The 18,721-nt window shown below is 36.1% G+C and overlaps 1 protein-coding gene across 1 annotated transcript in view; it reads right to left on the bottom strand.

Annotated features, from left to right (window-relative positions):
• TTC6 (tetratricopeptide repeat domain 6) overlaps positions 1 to 18,721 on the bottom strand; it is a 210,962-nt gene that overhangs the window by 24,299 nt on the left and 167,942 nt on the right. The window contains exons 17-24 of the mRNA XM_049705957.1: positions 15,534 to 15,654; positions 13,955 to 14,105; positions 11,209 to 11,291; positions 10,222 to 10,298; positions 9,627 to 9,787; positions 5,288 to 5,437; positions 4,297 to 4,437; positions 2,688 to 2,801 (exon numbers count right to left, since the gene is read on the bottom strand). Of these exons, the coding sequence (XP_049561914.1) occupies positions 2,688 to 2,801; positions 4,297 to 4,437; positions 5,288 to 5,437; positions 9,627 to 9,787; positions 10,222 to 10,298; positions 11,209 to 11,291; positions 13,955 to 14,105; positions 15,534 to 15,654 (998 nt within the window). The remainder of the gene's footprint in view (positions 1 to 2,687; positions 2,802 to 4,296; positions 4,438 to 5,287; positions 5,438 to 9,626; positions 9,788 to 10,221; positions 10,299 to 11,208; positions 11,292 to 13,954; positions 14,106 to 15,533; positions 15,655 to 18,721) is intronic.

Here is an 18,721-nt window from a genome sequence, read left to right as displayed (position 1 = left end):
AATGACTGTTGACATTAAAGCAGAGCACTTGTTACCTTTTGAAATTTAATTTCTTTGTAGTGATTTACTGTTTTCTTCACTGAAACCTAAGTTTTATGGAGGCACAGATTATCCATTTTGTTCACCATTGTGAAGCCAGTAACTAGCACCATGCCTGCACATACTAGGCATCTGACAAATTTTTGTTGAATGAATAAATCATAAAGCAATGAAAACAGATCTTAATAAAACTAACAAATAAGGACTTGTTGGAATATTACTTCAATATTCTCGGTTTTTTTAAGATATTAGCCTAAGCTGAGAATCAACTCAGAGGACCTCTCTCCATTTTTTATCTTTTTTTTTTTTTTTCATTCAGTGAACAGCCAAGTTTTTACTGGTCATCTACTCTGTACCAGGTACTAGGAGCATCCCAAATTTGGGCTGGAGCTGAATCTCTTAATTCATTTTCCTTCTGAACATTTTGTCCAAAAGAGCCATATGGTTTCATCGGAAAAGGCCCAAATCATATCATACATGCCTGTAGCACATGCTAACTGAAAATGCAAATAAAATAGTATTTTACTATTTGCTTAGTGGTTCTCCTCTACTATTCCATGATTGAGCACTCAAGCATCTAAAAGAATTGTACAATTAAATATCCTATATGTATTGTGGCATAACTATAAATAAACATTGACAAGGCTGTAAAAATCATTTGTAACACTTGTAAAACAAAACAGAACTAGAATGTTTGCCATTCTCCTTTCACAGAATCACAGAATTAAAACCTGTATATATATCAAGATGCCTTAGAAATCCACTAAGCAGCTGAATATGTGACACAAGAGGAAAAAAAATCTGGGAAATGAGATTTCGTGAAGGTCACAACGAGCAGCCTTTGTGTTTTGCCTCTGCTATTATTACTAACCTTTCAGCCTTGGGAAAGTTACTTAACAGTAAGCCTCAGTTTCCTCATCCACAAAAACAGGGTGTTAATAACTCACCATATTGTTGTAGAAGTCCACTTTAAAATATTTAGATTATATGTTGGTAAAGCATTTAGCCCAATGCTTGTCACACAATAAGCCCTAAATGAGTGGTAACTGTTACTGTTTTTATTAATATAAGGTGATAGGAACCAGAATTCACCTTTTCTAGTTTTTATGAAATCATATCTTGGGAGTGCATTTTCTGCACAAAGTACTTGGGTTTCCTCAGTCTTGTTATGGCAGGAATGCTGAGAAACGGGTGGAGGTAGACAAAAGGGAGGAGGTGACACTGTAAAATGACATCTGGTCCACATGCTGGAGGTCAGATGGTTTCACAAAGCCACCTAAAGACTGTTAACCAGAAGCAAACAAACCTGCAAACACCGATACAGGTCCCTCTTCCCTGTGTGACTTGGATGTGTTTCTAACCTCATCTGTAAAAGGAGCCCATTGGATGAAAAGCGTTGGGTACCTGGCAGCTCTAAAATAACCAATATGTTTTTATTCTAGTTAGGTTTCTATTTACGTACATAGTTTTTCGTTTTCTTTATTCATGGAGCACTAGCTCTGTTACACATAAGAGATAAAGATAGTAGTTCCCTGCCCCCACCCAGACCACTGTTTGCAGTTCAGGGTTACCCAGAAGAGGCAGGAGTCGGGGTGGGGAGGGAGCTGTCAAAGATACCTGCTGTGCAGGTTACTCTGATAAATGATCCTTTAATTAGCTCCTAGAATGGTTTACAACAGCCTGTGTTAAAAATTAGTTATTCATTTGTCAACATTTCTGGAGGAAACCTGATAATCCGGTTACCAGGAATTCTACATCCTCTTAGAAACAATGTTTCTCAACTTCTTCCTTCCATAGCAAATAAATTACTAAATTTCTAAATGTTTTAAACAGATTTAACTTTCCAAGTTTCCAGGAGATTGTGGGAGTGTGCCCACACACAGCAGCAGGTACATGATGCAATCTTTTAAAGAATGCTTCATTGACTATGGAAGTGGATAGAAACAAGGAGAGGGAAACAAGTGGACAGCAGAAAAGGAAGCAAGAGATTGGACAAAACACTAAGAAACTACTGACCTGCTCCCCAGTGAGGGATCCTGACTGAAAAAGAACCAAACCAACAAGGAGAGAGTGGAGAAGGGGTAAGATTAAAAAATGTAAAAGAGGGCTTACACTGGTAGCATCTGCATCAGGACAAATAGAGAAAAAGGTTTGCTGCAGCCATCAGTTAGGCCTTCAAAACGCACAGATAATCCTGGTCACTGGTCCCTGAGCTGGAAACCATCACTCAAAATTCCCTGCTGCATCTGTGGTCTGACCACTGTAAAAAACATACCTCCACAAACTATTGTAGTTAATGTTGAGATTTTGAAGCAAACAATATTGCTAGTGATCACTGCTTAAAAATTCTGCACACATTTATCAGTAGAAACATTTTCTCAAATGAAAATTATGTAATACATTTAAATTTACATGGCCTTTAAATGCTTATATAAAAGCATTGTAAAATTAAGTTGACATTGCAGAGGTTGTATAAGAAAATTTGGTAAGCACTAAAAAAGAAAATAAATATTCTTTGAAATGGTTCTTTGGTTTCTCAAGTTTTATGTGTATTTCCACAGAATTGTTTTTCCAAAATTGTAACAAAAATAATAAGAAAATACTTTACAAATGCTTTAAAGTGTTGTTTACTAAGATGGTCACCTTACCATTTGAAGTTCATTTATCTTGGTGTAACATAATGCTCTGTTATAAAATGCTATATAACTGTTTTTATCCATGTTGATAGCTGTAGTTAAATCTGTAATCGCTAGTTTGTAAGTCTGTAAAGAAAAAATAATTAAGTGAGAAGGGTTAATCATAATGGACTGAAATTTAGTTGTACAATAAATTCTTGATTCTATCAGAGTTTTGAGAATACTCATTTAACCATTCTGTGTATCATCCATGAAATTAAGACAATCAAGCTAATCTTTCACAGAATTAATTAAGTCCCTTGGTAGGAACTGCTATAGTTTCTCTCACCTGCAAATAAAATTCAATATATAAACAACTTAAATGATTATCTTATTTCCATTGTTGCTATATAGCAAGGAAAAAATTAAATTTCTTATGGATAAAAGAGAAGCAAGCCTTATTCATCCAGCAAACATTCACCAGAGCTTGCTTGCTTCTGTCACTCTCACCGTCATATCACATAATCGTCATGTTCTCTATCCATGTTCTCTTTTGCTTCTCTTTGATGCTTCTCTGATACCTTAGATCATCCATTTATATAGATAGTAATTTTCATGGAATTAACAGGTAATGCAAGGTCTTACCTTTGCTTTAAGGTATTATTTGCAAAATATTTCATATGAAATGGCTACAGAGAAAGTTCAAAAAAGAAACACAGGGAGAAAATAAGTATTCCTTGAAGCATCAGATATCGATAGTGTTGCTACACCCAGAAATTTCCATTTAGGAACCATAAACTCAAGTAATTATTTTGTTCTGTGTGTATAACTGTATTATTTAAAATAGTAAAATAATAAAAAATTTCAAACAATCCAAATGTCCAACAATAAAGTGGTTAAAAGTACACTATGGTGGAATATTATGCAGTCATTAAAAATGGTATCTTCAAAGATTAAATATAAGAAGCAGGGCACAAAACAGATTATGTAAGTAGCATAGTCACAATTTTGGAAAGTATATATTATATTTTATTAAGAAAAAAAGACAAAATTCAAATACATCAAAATGCTCTCAGGGGGCTTCCCTGGTGGCGCAGTGGTCAAGGGTCCGCCTGCTGATGCGCGGGACACGGGTTCGTGCCCCGGTCTGGGGGGAACCCACATGCCGCGGAGCGGCTGGGCCCGTGAGCCACGGCCGCTGGGCCTGCGCGTCCAGAGCCTGTGCTCCGCAACGGGAGAAGCCACAGCGGTGAGAGGCCCGTGTACCACAAAAAAAAAAAAAAAAAAAGCTCTCAGGAATTACCATTTGATGGTGGGAAAACAGGTGACTTTAATCTTCTCCTTTATTCCTCTCTGTATTTTCCAAATTCTCTACAATGAATATTACTTTCCTAATAAAAATACATAATCAGTGCTATTTAAAATGCAAATGTCAAAAATAAATATCACCATTTTATGAAAAATTATTAATTGAAATCCTTTTGATGTACTGTCAAAGTGTAACACCTTCTATGTAGTTCTGCCTTCATACCATGGCAATTCTCTCTCACGGAGGATAAAAAGGAAGTGAGTTCCTCCTTGGCACCCGAGCAGCCACCCACTCTAAAATACCACCAGAGAACAAGGTAGGAAACTGCCTTACCTTGTTGTAGTATTTCAGAACTCCTCTGTAGAGGTAGGCACGCACACTCTGAGGATAAATTTGGATGGCCTCATTACAACTCAAGATTGCTTTGGAGTATCTGCCTTTCAAACCATAGTAGGCTACTCGACTTAAATATGCCTTTTCAGAGAAAGAGAGGAGGAAAGCAGGAACAGATATTTTAGTAAAAGCATCAGTTCTACCAAAATACATGGTAGCTGGAACAAATTTATGCCACCCAAAGATGGTATAAAATATAGACTTTTTGTCACTCTCTTTTATTAAGAAAATTTCAAACATACAGAATAATTGAAAGAATACTACAGTAAACACCCATATGCCTACCACCTGGATTCAATAATTATTAACATTTTTCAATTTTGTTGTATCTATTTTTTTCTGAACTATTTGAAAATAAGTTGTAGACATCATAAAACTTCACCCCAAGTCTTCCAGTATGCATCTCCCATGAAGAAGACATTCTCTTACATAACCACACTACCACTGTATATCTAAGAAAATTAATAGTATTTCCCTAAAATCATCTAATATTTCATCCATATTCAAATTTCATATGCTTTTAAAATCAAGATCCAATGGAGTTTCACCTATTGGATTTTGTGTTGTCTCTAGTCTCTTAAGAGGTAGGAATCAATGTGACAGCAAAACAAGAAGTAAAATTAATAACATAATATATAAAATAATTATTAATAGGTACATACCTATTTAATACCTATTAATTATTAATAGGTATTAAAATATTTATAATATTTGTATAACCACAATTCACGAAGCACTTTTACCTATATAATTTCCCTGTTGGAAATCATATTTTTAGTTCAAGGGGAAATACAGATATATGGATTATTAAAACTGCTGAAAAGTAAGTAAAACTAACTGTTGCTAACTAATAGCAATAACATTTAAAGATTTAATAGTTTTAGCAAATTTAACACACTTTCCAAACCACCGAAATTGTTCACTTAAATACCTGGTAATGTTTTGGATCAAGGGTAATTGCACGATTAAAATCCAGGATTGAACTGTCCTTGTGGAGTTTTACTTTACAAAGCCCACGTTGATAAAAGCCTTCTGCAAAATCAGGATCTGCTTTCACAGCTTTTGTAAAAGAATCAAAAGCCTACAAGAGCAAATCGTGTAGTGAGTAGAATGTATTAATTTAAAATGTTAATACATTACAGTATATAACTATTGTTGAAAAGTTTTCATTTTAGTTTTTGGTCATTTTAAATATGTTTCTCCCAGCGAACCTTGTGGAGCAAAAAAAATTTATGAACAAGCTAGATTTATTATTATAATTTACAGGTTCCCTTACTCCCAGACTAATGTCTGCATAATCCATGTTGTTACAACACTTCCAGAGGTGTAACTTTAATCATTATTCTTCCTGTTGTGTTTCTTCAAAGAAATCACAATTAGTACATTTATTTTCCATGTGGGCCAGCAGATATATGGTTACAAAATTTCAAAGCAATGGAACTCCAAAATTTTTCCTAATATTGTAAAGCAAAGCTAGGTTTCCTCTCCTTGTCCAAAGCTAAAAACATGAAAAATATTTGTAATTAATCTTATATTTATTGTAATTTCTTACAATAAATGGAACAACTAATCAAGTGCAACTCTTTTTTAAAGTTATGAAGATGCAAGTTTCAGACACTGTCCACCCCTATGAATATAAGGACTGGAATGGGGTGTGTGTGTGTGTGTGTGTGTGTGTGTGTGTGTAGTTGAGGAATACTCAAAAATAGCCAATGGAAAATACATATTTATCATATCATTGAAAATTTTGAAATGGAGAATTCTGTGAAATAGCCAAATACTGGATAAATACATAATAATTGAATCAACTGGTTTTCAATGAATCTGGTTTTATTCTGATTTGAATTGCTCAGCTGTCAATAACAGAAATCAAACAGTGTCCTAAACATTTTCCATTTATTCTACATTACACTGAAGCACTCAATATAAAGTATTTACAATTTAATAAGTAAATTTATACTAATGTGATGAAATTTTGATATAATAAGTTCTTACAATTAAATTTGTTTAGTGGGAAACATGCATTAGTCTTCCGAATAGTGTTGACAAACAGGCATCAATAAAATGTTTGAATAAATAAAACAATGTAGTAGGTTTTGCAGGGTGCAGACTGCCTATAGTAAGCCAAGCTTTATAAGAAGCTTTGGTCTAGTCACTCACTGTTTAGGTAGCCTTCAGAAATGGAACTGAATGCAAGGAAACAATTTCTAAAACCATAAAATACCTATGCTCTTAAATACACAAAATACCAGTTGTAAGTTGCCTTCCTCCATGTAACAAAGACCCAAGTGAAACAGACAGTCTGATGAAGCTGCTACGGCATTTCGTCCTTTATCAGAATGAGCAAAGATATCCAACGCCTTTTTAAATATTCTCATGGCTTCCTATAATGATTTTTAAAAAAAGAGAGGGAAGGGAATGTTTTTTTCTAATATTTATTTAACACAACAGCCTTAGATGTTAAAAGGAATCCTGAGCACACAGCCCTACTCTCATTTCACAAGAGGACACACAGACCTGGTAAAGACACAGATCTTGTCAGTGCACCAAGAGGGAGGACTTCTGACAGGCAGGAAATCTGACCCACCCAGGTGCCTATCCTACAGGCAGGTACGTAAGCAGGGTTACACAAGTGGACTTTTGGAACTATAATTTCTAAATTCTAAAGGGTATTTTCTCGTAGTCTTAAATCAGACTAAAATCTATAGACCAATTTATGACCAATTTCCTAGTAATTCTCCTGAAGGGAATGCCAGGCAGCTATTAGGTAGTAAAAGTTCTCCACTGATAATATCTGAGGTTGTTGTAATCAACTTTTATTTTGTCCTGCTATGCTCTCAAGGGGGTTCCACTGACACCAGAAAATAAACTAACATCAAAAATTACCCATTTAAACTATTCTGTCAAAATAGTTGAAATTCTTAATGAAAAAAATTCAACTTTCCAAATAGAAACGCGTTTTCATAACTAGCTACTCAATGTATTTACCTAATATATAGAAATACAGCTACTTGTGACTCTTTAGCCCACTTTCTTAATTATATTAAATTGCTAAAGAAACAATGAGGTTGGGCTTCCCTGGTGGCGCAGTGGTTGAGAGTCCGCCTGCCGATGAAGGGGACGCGGGTTCGTGCCCCGGTTCGGGAAGATCCCACATGCCGCGGTGCGGCTGGGCCCGTGAGCCATGGCCGCTGAGCCTGCACGTCCGGAGCCTGTGCTCCGCAACGGGAGAGGCCACAACAGTGAGAGGCTCGCGTATCACAAAAAAAAAAAAAAAAAAAAAAAAAAAAGAAACAATGAGGTTTAACTTGGATATGCTGTGTCCTTTGTGCCCACCCTTAGTTTACATCACATGTCTAAAGCTTACCTCAACATTCATCCTTCCAGCCTCACTCAGCACATGCCTTTGCAATAGAAAAAAATGCATCACCTTCTCAATTTCCCTCATTTTTACTATTCAAAGTCTCTACATCGTCTTCATTTCCATCTTTTTTTCTCCTGTCTTTGAATGGTTTCCTTTCCTCTTTTCAGAGCTAACTCCTCAAGCTGTGCCCTTGACCCCAACTCCTTCTGTCCCGCCTTCTGCTTTTGGATCTCTGCCCCTTCATTGCCTCCTGGAGTCCATAAAGTCTTCCATCACATTTAAATTAAAATGAACACATCTTCTCTTCCTCCTCTAGCTGATGTCCCACCTCTCTTTCCTTCACTACTCTAAAAAAGTAGTGGATGCTCTCATAGGGCAAATGTACATTCCAAACACAGTACCGTGGCAGCCGTGTGGAGAAAAGCTTGGAAGAGTTCAACACTATTATATAATTCAAACAAAATACAAATATGTTCTGGACTAGGATAATGACCAGAGAAATAGAGAAAGGAAGTGGATTTGAGAGACATTTAGAAAGTAGAACCAAGAGAGCATGACTATTGATTGGGTAGAAGAGGGACCCAATCAAAAGTGACTTCAGGTTTCAGGGAGGTTAAAGTAAATTTAAGATTATTCCAAAGAAGGAATTTGATATCATAAAGGTGTCAATTCTCCCTAAAATAATCTACAGATTCAATACAATTCAATCAAAATTCCAGCAGGGTTTTAAAATCTTGACCAGCTGGAAGAGTAAAGGCCCAAGAATAACCAGGAATTTCCTGGAGAAGAATATGGTGTGGCAACTTGCTCCACCAGATGTCAAGAATTACAATAAAGGAACAGTAGTTAAAACATTGTACTATTAGGCCAGGGATAGAAAAATTGACCAAAGGAATAGAATAGAGAGCCCAAAATCAGATCCACACATACATGAAAGGTTATAATAGGACAGATGTACCACTTCAGATCTTTGGTTTAGGAGAACATTTCAATAAATGATACTGGAACATTTGAGTATCCATATGGGGAAAACTGAAGTTTTATCACTATATCACATTCAAAAATATCAATTTAAGGTAGAGTGAGGTCTTAAATGCAAAAAGCAGAATTTTTAAACTTTTAGAAGAAAATATGGGAAAATATCTTTATGACCTTGGTGTAGGGAGGGAATTTTTAAACAAGAATTTTTTTTAAAGCTGTGACAATAAAACAAAAAAAGATATATTCAACTACATTAAAATTAAGACCCTCTGCTCATCAAAAGACATCATGAAGAAAATTTTAAAACCAGCCACAAATTGCAAGAGGATACATGACACACATGTAACCAACCAAGGACTAATACACAGGACTTATTTTTTTCAATGCCAAAAATCAATATGAACAGGACAAACAAAAATGTGTACAGCAAATTGATAGAACAGGAAGTATAAACATATAAAAAGATACCTCAACCTTTGCTCAAACTGAGAAATGTTAATTAAGACCATAATGAGACATTAGTTTTTATCCACCAAACTGATAAAAATAAAGTAGACAGCACCAGTTATTGTAGAGGATGGAGATCAACAGGAATACTCATACACTACAGGCGGGAGAATAAATTGGTACAACCCTATGGAACAATGTGCCATTTTCTTGAAAGTTAAACATTTACATTCTCTACATACCAAAAATGTTAACAGAAGACATGAAAAAGAATATTACCCTTACTCTTAAGAGGAAAAAAAACAAAAGAAAACAACCCAAATATTAATTAACAGAAGAATCAATAAATAAATGGTATGGTTTAGTTTTGTAAAAAAAAAAAAATATATATATATATATATATATGTAAGCAGTAATTCCAAGCACAATATAAAAATTACATTAATAGGTTTAGTAAACGTTACTCAAGACTTTTCACCTTGTTCCTCTTGGCCTTCATTTGAGCTTTTGCCAATAGAGCATACATGGTGGCCTCAGGCTTATTCAAAGTGATCCCATCTAAGACCTGAATGGCCTTGTCATGTTTCTCGCAAAATGAATAAATGAGTGCTTGCTGTATAGGACTCAACTCAATGAGACCTAAAGGGAAAGGAAAATTTATCAATAACTTTGCCAAGTATCTAGGACTTAGAATATAATTATTTTAAGACAGTCAAGCAATTCAATAATCTATTTTTACAATATGAATTAATAAATCAATATGATACTAAAATCTACTTACTGTCAACAAACAATAAGACATTCCAACTACAAATGAACAAACAAAAAATAACAGCATAAGCCTGGTATTTCCTATAATAATCTCTCTCACAAAATTCACTAGGCTATGAAGTATTTTACAAATTGGTTACATACATGTGAAACTGAAGTTTTAGTTTCAAAATCTAACTTTGACTTTCAAGTGAACCCTTCATGCTACCTATACAGAGCTACTGAAAATAGTATAAAAAATTTAAAGAAGTATTTCTTTTTAAATTAAGACAATATTATAATTTTACATTGATTATATTTACCTTTGGTCATTTCTGCTACTTGGTAAATAGTGAACTTTGCAAGACCATAGCACTTCATCCTAAGAAGATATTGTCCTCTGGAAGAAATAACAGCTTTTTAATTCTAAGCAGTTAAAAATAATTTTTCTAAAATAAAGTTTTTTATACTCAGTTACTTAAAATTTTAAATTATAATACATTTATTCATACTTATTATAATACATTTGAAATTATAAATATTTTATGTAAGTCTAAATAGGCCAATTAGCGTGGAGATGTGAGAAGAAAACAATTTAGTAAATGTGAAGCTGAAAGAAAAATAGTCAGATCTTTTTGTAATTATCAGCATTTGAAAAGTTATACTCTGTTGCTGAGAAATTTTAAAAGCTAAACACAGTTTAAGGGGCATACAAATGGAGAAGTATTTACATAAATTGTTAAAATGTGGTTCAAGAGTTAAAAGATGAAGCAAGACCTTATCAGAAAGCATTGTTCCAGTCCATTTTCCCATTTTCTGTAAATCCATTTCCCATGTTAGTAATTATAATATATTTTTGGTAGTGATAACTCATAATTTGCAATGGGTCCTTTTATAGCAAGCTCTACTGCATTTGAAATACAATTCAATGTATCTTTTTTTTCACTGAATTATCTGAGGTTTATACTTGGTACCTCTGGGTACACAATCAAAATATATTACCTTACTTTCATGAGATCTGTGATAACTATCTAACCAGTAATCTAGAGAGGCCTCAAAGAACTTAAACACAGACAGTTGTGTTTTGATGCAAGGACAGAACAAAGGGAAAGATCTGTTATCTTATATTATGAATTATCTTAAAGTTTAACAAAAACAACTATATCTGACTTGCTGATTTGGAGATGGCCATTTCTGGGAGATTAAATGTAAAACAAGGAGGCTGGAAGGATCAAGAAAGAACTAAGGATTCCAACAGCTAGCTTAGATACTAAGTTATCCCAAGAAGAATTCTATTTCTATACACATACCTTATTATATATAATTGGATTCCATCTGGCTGAAGGTGGATAGCACGAGATAACTCTCTTACTGCCTTTTTCAATTTGTGCAACTGTTGAGTGATAAATAGAAACTTAGCTCATAATAATACTGATTGCTTCCTTTCTGATAGTTATTCCCTCCCACCCTTCAATACAGAAATTTTGCAGGAATCTCTCCTAATACATGTGTTTCTTAAGAATCATCAAAGCAAGTGGGATACAGAGAAGTTAAAAAAAAAATTTATGAAGCAAAGTCTTTTTTTTTAATTATCTTTAAATTTGAAGAATGATTACACAGATCCACAAATATATAGTTTTAAATAAATATGATTATATCATATATTCTAGTTTCTTTTTCTTTTTTGTTTAGCTTTTCAGTTTTCTCCCTCAACCATAACACCTTTTACACCAAACTTTACTCATGCTAATAAACTAGCTTGCAAAGGAATGTAAAATAAAAAGTAAAAGTCAATTCCACTGAAAATTAAGAGAGGAAAAACAAGCTTGCACTTAATGAGTAAAATGAATGAATAAAACAAAATACAACAATGATGAAAAAGATATCTGTTTAAAATCAATATACAATGAAAAGTAAACAACGATTCTTTCCTTAATACTGGTTACAGAGCATAATCTGAATTTATACAAATTTTTACAAACATTGGGGAAATTACAAAAGGGGGAACTAAACACATCCCAGCAAAATGAACCTGGGACAACCAACGACTCCTCTTACTATGCTGACATGGTGATCAAAACATTTGTGCATAGAAGTAGACAATACCTGTTAAAATGGTGCAAAGTGTTTGGAGGAAATAGTGGGTGGAGTCAAAAGAGGGAATTCAAAAGGAGGGAGTCTGAGATGTTTTTAAATAAATTTAAGAATTACTGTGGAACTTCAGGCCTGCTGCTTCTCAAGCTAACCCTGATCAGGTTGGTATAATTAATAAACCACCTTGTCATATGCCTGCATTGCTCCACCTGGTTCCAATCATACATAGCTATGCATTGAGGAAACCCTGACTGGGAATGATGGAGGCTCACTCTCTGGTCTTTGCAAGTTTTCCTGGGGCTGGACTTCTCCAGGTAGCATTAGATTGGATTTACCCTGGAGCCTAAACCCACACCGTAGGCATATGTATTCTTCTATATACATACACAGGGTTTGGTTTGTCATTGTTTTATCTACATGGGATCATACTGTATACACTTTAAAGTCTTCTAAATCTTGTTCTAGAATATCTCTTGGAAATCCCTCCAAATCACCTGGCATAATTCTAACTATTCTTTTTATTGACTATATAATACTCTATAGTGTGAATACAACATAATTTATTCAACCATTACTGTGAAGAGGTTTTTGTCTCCTCAGAACAATGAGTCTTTGAATATATGTACTTACACCTTGATATTATGCTGGTGCTTTGGTTTCTAAATATGCTCGGAGGAAATTCCAACTTCCCCATAAGGCCTCAGCTCCATCAACAGGGAGTGAAGCAAAAGGGCCACACACACTCCCCACCCCTTCCCAACAGGGATCAAAAGCAAACCTGCCCTGGGGATAATACCAAAATGGCCCCAGGGTCTTCTGCTTCCATCATCAGGAAGGTAAGGACTTAGTCACACTGCATCCTGAGATGAAGACAATGAGAACAGAGCCCCTAGCAAACTCCCAATGGACATGCAGTGTGAGCAAGAAATGAACCTTTGTTACTTTAAGATGGTGATTTTGAACTTTTATTTGTTGTTGTTGTTTTCCACAGCATAACAGGCTATCCTGACTGAAACCAATGTGAGGAGAGGACTTGTAGGAGATGAGGGCAGAAAGGTAACAAGGAGCCAGTTCACATGAGCTCTTGTAGGCCTTTGGCTTTTGCAAGATTTGGCTTTTATTCTGAGCACAAAGGGAAGCTATTGAAGGGTTCCAGGCAAAGAAGTGAAATAATCTGATTTATGTTTTAACAGGATCACTATGCTGCTGTTTTGAAAACCCATCAAAAAGGAATAAAGAACAGAAGCAAAAAGACCAGGAGGCTACTGCAATAACCCTGGTGAGAAATCAGTGTCTTGGACAGGACAGTTAATGATGGAGCAGTAGAAGGGAATATCTGTTTTGAAAGGTAGACACAACAGCTAACAGTCTTTATCTCTGGGAAGTCCAAGTTGGTTGGAGTCAGAGAGAGCTCTTATTATTTACTATATTGTTTGAATTTTACACTAAGGATATATTATTTTTTTAATTTAAATAACTTGTAAATTTTAAAAAAAATTTAAAAGAAAGTGTGAATGATTTGGACCCCATTCTATGCACAGATCTCATTCTATGAACTCACCCATTCACTCACTCCTCATACACACACACACAAAACTGATGGACTCTAAAATGTTAACAGTAGTTATCTCTGGAGAATGAAATAATGGATGTTTTTTAATGTATTCTTATTTGCATACATATATTACATGTGGTAAATATACATTGCTTTTGTAATAAGAAAAAAAACAGGCATTATTTTAAAAAAAAAAGACAAAAATTCACACCTAATCAGGAGAGGATTTTTAAGTGGGTAATTATAGTTAACTATCAATATATCTACCTAATATGTATTGCTTATAAATGCGTTAGGCTCTGTAATTAGCTGAAAAAGAATACGTTGATATATTTGAAATTACATTGAACAAATATTCAAAAAATTGAAACATTTTTAAAAAATCAAAGTTCTCAAACCTTAAATACCTTATGATAGGCTTCTGCTCGACAAATATAGCTTTGAATATACATAGGGTCAAGTCTAATAGCCTCAGAAAAATACCGAGTGGCTTCAATGTAGTTATCCAGGTGTAGTAGATATATGAGGCCAATATTTATATAAGGCAAAATAACGGTTCTAAAAAAAATGAGAAAGCAAAATATTCTTAGACATTTTAATTATTCCAGATATTCTCCAATTATAAATGAACCTAATGAAATACATACATCAATTTATACAAGGGTTCTTTCTCTTGGACAGGACAGTTTTCCTAAAGCAAAATAAATTAGTTAAATACTTTCTATTAAAAATTATAAAGACCTTTATGAAATCCTTACTTAGGAATAAACATTTGTAGAGCCTGTCCTAGGAACTGATTTCCTGAAGTCTCCTAGACTGTTAGCAATACTTCACTCTTCCCTGACTTATTCTTGACTTATCTTGGATAACAAGCTTAGTTTTCCTCAACTCAAAAGTTTTTGCCTCAAGCTATGTTATATTCGCCAAGAGAAAGGGTGAGGAACAGTGAGAAAGAGCAATATTCTCGAGGCTTAGGGTTAAAAATCCTCTCCACAGAGGTATTAACCCAGTTGCTTTTCTATATCAAATAAAAGTTGTTTTTCTCTCTTAGAATCAAACAATTTTCAATGTAGAAATAACCTTAGAAATTATTTGTTCCATGCCTCTATTTCAAAATGAGGAAACTACACATTCTGTATCCCAACTGCACAGAAGCCCTGACCCTTTTGCCGACTGCCCACTTTCTGGCTTTCTGCAACTGAAACTCATTTCTTTCTCTTCCTGACTCAAAAATATCCCAAAGAAAACCACTGTGGCCATTGTGGAGCCACAATGTTCCATGGGCCATGACTTTTCCCAAGTCAAGTTCAAAGTTTACCTTAAATAAGCTAAGTAAGCAGTCTGCCGGTTGGCACAGAATGGGCATGATTTGTTACTCTTTCTGACACCTTCCATTTTAAAGAATACTTCTTTGGAAAAAAGAGGAATTATTTAATTAACTTCTACTTTTTACAGCCTGGCTTTCTGATTAGTGTATGTAACTTACAGTCTGTTCCTTCCTGAACCTATGTTCTAATGGTATTTGCTTTTTTTATTTTGCTTTACTAAACAAAATGTAGTCAGAAGTCCTAAATAGAGGATTTCTTCCCACTGAGTTGTATATCGTGCCTAGCAACAATAGAGCAAGCAAGTATTTTGCCATTATTTTAACTTGATGACAATTTTCCATGAACTTAACTTCAAAAAGTTTTAACCTGGGCATGCCCAAACTGCTCTTAATTACTGGTTGATTTTGCTATCCTTGGATTTAAACTCCTCTCAAACCCATTCAATCTCTAAAGTTTGCAGAAGCATCTGAGGCAAACAGATATTGAGAACAGTTCTTATTTTAGAAGTAAGCTTATTTTCAGAGGTAGTATTCTAATTCTAGGATGGCTTCATAATTGTCTCACTTTTACAAGGTTATTAATGATGAGGGGAGAAAGCTTTTTCTTCCACCTATTTTATATAAAAGTGAAATCAATAAGAATCAAAGGGAAAACATACCTTTCTAGAGAAATAACAGCTTCAAAGTCACAAACTGCCAGCAACCAAAGTTTTAGATCCGTGTAGAGTGCGCCACGATGCAGGAAGCAGCTAAGATTCTCACAGCCGTCATTTATGAGAGCTTAAGAATAAAGGGATATATCGTATTCAGGTTCTGAACAAACATATCCGAGTTACATTTTAGCCTATGCCCCTTCCTACTGCTTATTCTTATTTTTTTTAACATTACATAAAATAAAACATATCTGTCATGAGTGTACTTATTTGGTGAGTAAAACACAGTACTCACATAAAAAAGTGTATTTGTTTATAAGGAACAATGTGACTGTTATGGTTCACAAACTCATTAGAGCTGGAAGAAATCCTGGTATTAATCTATGATAGTCCACTCACTTTACAGATGAAGAGATTAAGGTCCAAAGGGGCCAGGTACAGTGACCATGCAAATCAATGGCAAAGATGGGCCTAGAATCTAACCTCTGATCCCCTGCAGTGGATTGCAGTCAGAAAGGTGCCATTGCCCTTGATGGCTTGTTATTATTTGGAAGGTAGGAAGGCATCATTACTGGCCCAAGAACAGGTTCTGGTACAAACCCAGACTGGCGCAGACAGAAGAGGTCAGGCTTATACACATAAACCAAGAGGGACAGCTCAAAGAGGCTACTCCAATTGCAAGCAGACCTTGGAGTTAACGCAGGCAACTTGACTATGCGTATCCCAAAGAACAGAAGCATGGGGCAAAAATAACCTCCTCTCAGGACTCCAGGCATGTGGCTCTCATCAGTGACCAGTCTAGCAGTCTAGAGGTTATCTCGTGTCTCCTCACTTGCTGATTCCCCCTCAACTTTCAAAAACATGCAGTGAAGTAGATGAGATTTTTACATTTGATCCACATCGCCCAAGCTTCTCAAGCTAAAAAGGGAAAGTTCTGCAAAAAATGTACATAATGTTCACAGCCTGGGACACAAATATGCACAATACTAGATGTGGGTAAGTATTCCTAGTGTAAGCAGTGATCATACAGATTAAGTAATCACTTGAAGGCCATTTGACTGCTCATTCACAGTATGACTGTCTAGCAAGGAGAAAAATAGCTGCAGTTGGTTAGTTGGTTGCTCTAGAAAAATAGAAACATTCTTTTTTTTTTTTTTTTGGCTGTACACGGGCCTCTCACTGTTGTGGCCTCTCCCGTTGCGGAGCACAGGCTCCGGACTCGCAGGCTCAGCGGCTGTGGCTCACGGGCCCAGCCGCTCCGCGGCATGTGGGATCTTCCCGAACCGGGGCACGAACCCGTGTCCCCTGCATCGGCAGGCAGGCTCTCAACCACTGCGCCACCAGGGAAGCCCTCTTCTTTTTTTTTAATTTATCTTTTTTTAATTTTTGAATTTAATTTATTTTTTTATACAGCAGGTTCTTATTAGTCATCAGTTTTATACACATCAGTGTATACATGTCAATCCCAATCGCCCAATTCTTCACACCATCACCACCACCACCCCGCCGCTTTCCCCGCCTTGGTGTCCATATGAGAAACATTCTTCTTGAGGAAACAAAAATATTAGAATTACTTATCCTCTCTGTGCTTCGGTTTTCTCATCAGTAAAATGGGGATGATAATAGTACCTACCTCATAGCATTATTCTAAAGAGTAATTGAGACTCTCCATATATAGCATTCAGAATAGTACTTGGCAAGTAGTGAAACGCCTAATAAATGTAAGATATTATTATTAGTTTAGAAAAATATATTGAGGGTCCTTTTTGATTGTGAAAGATAAAACTCCTTAGGCTATCCTATAGGAAAAGACTGAGGCTAAAATAAAGCTGGTCTGCTCTGAATAATTAAATAACAAGGATCTGTATTATTGTGATAGCCTAGAAAAGAGCAGGTGAAAAGCCCAAAACTTGGAGAAGAGGGAAATACGAGAAAGCAGCTCTTAGGAAGACCAGGAAGAAAGGGGTTTCGCCAGATGGCAGATGGACAGGGCTGACAGAGACCAATAAAAGATAAACTTACAGAAATAAGGGTGTTTAACCTTCAAATTTAAATTGTCTGTGCTAACTTTATCCTCTGAACCCTAAAACATTTAGTAACAGATGGTAGCCGTGAGCAGTGAACGGGTGAACAAAAATGGAGACTCAATCAGACAGCAGAAATTAGGTACCAAGATTCCAAGAGAATTGAACAGGAATCCTCAGTTCTCTCTTCTAGGAATCCTTGGAAATAGAAGGGAGGGCACTAGACTCCTCTCAGCACATAGGATGGGCTTTGAGTTATTTTATTTGAATATTCATGGGAAGGGTGACCTCAGAAGGCAAATGGATTTAGAGATATCAAGAAACAATCATCTTTTGGAGTTCCCTGGTGGTCTAGCGGTTAGGATTCGTCACTTTCACTGTTATGGCCCGGGTTCAATCCCTGGTCAGGGAACTGAAATCCCGCAAGATGCAAAGCACTGCCAAAGGAAAAAAAAGGAGAAACAATCATCTTAGATTGCCTCCCCTGAGGAGCTATGTATTCTCTTCCTAAGAGTCTAGTGGTCTCCTTAATCTCTAGATTCTGCCTCATCTAGGATGTTGGGATTCTAGCACTTTGCACCCAGGTGAACACAGCCATGTTTGGAGTGTTGGACTCTGGCTAGAATTTGCCAGTCAGGATGGGCTAATTTATTCAGCTGGACACTGTTTACTGAGCACTTATTCTATGCCCAGAATTGTGGACATATTCATATACCAAGAATGCACTGGTACAGGGTAAAGAGAAAATGGCCACTTTTTGCTGCTGCATCCTCTTAATGAGGATTCTCAAAGCCCATTTTTAGTCTGAGGGTTACAAAACTCTGAATTTGACTAATCCATGGGCTGGGTCTATGGAGTAGGACACAGCCCACTAGGAAAAATCACTACCATTTTATCAAGACGACTAAGAAATAGGCCTGGGGCTTCCCTGGTGGCGCAGTGGTTGGGGGTCCGCCTGCCGATGCAGGGGGCGCGGGTTCGTGCCCCGGTCCGGGAGGATCCCACGTGCCGCGGAGCAGCTGGGCCTGTGAGCCGTGGCCGCTGGGCCTGCGCGTCCGGAGCCTGTGCTCCGCAACGGGAGAGGCCACAGCGGTGAGAGGCCCGCGTACCGCAAAAAAAAAAAAAAAAAAAAAAAAAAAGAAATGGCCTGGATTTCCATAAATAGCCTCA

Source organism: Orcinus orca, chromosome 2 (assembly GCF_937001465.1).
Source record: "Orcinus orca chromosome 2, mOrcOrc1.1, whole genome shotgun sequence".
Taxonomy (NCBI): Eukaryota; Metazoa; Chordata; class Mammalia; order Artiodactyla; family Delphinidae; genus Orcinus; species Orcinus orca.
This window is presented reverse-complemented; position numbering and strand designations above follow the sequence as displayed.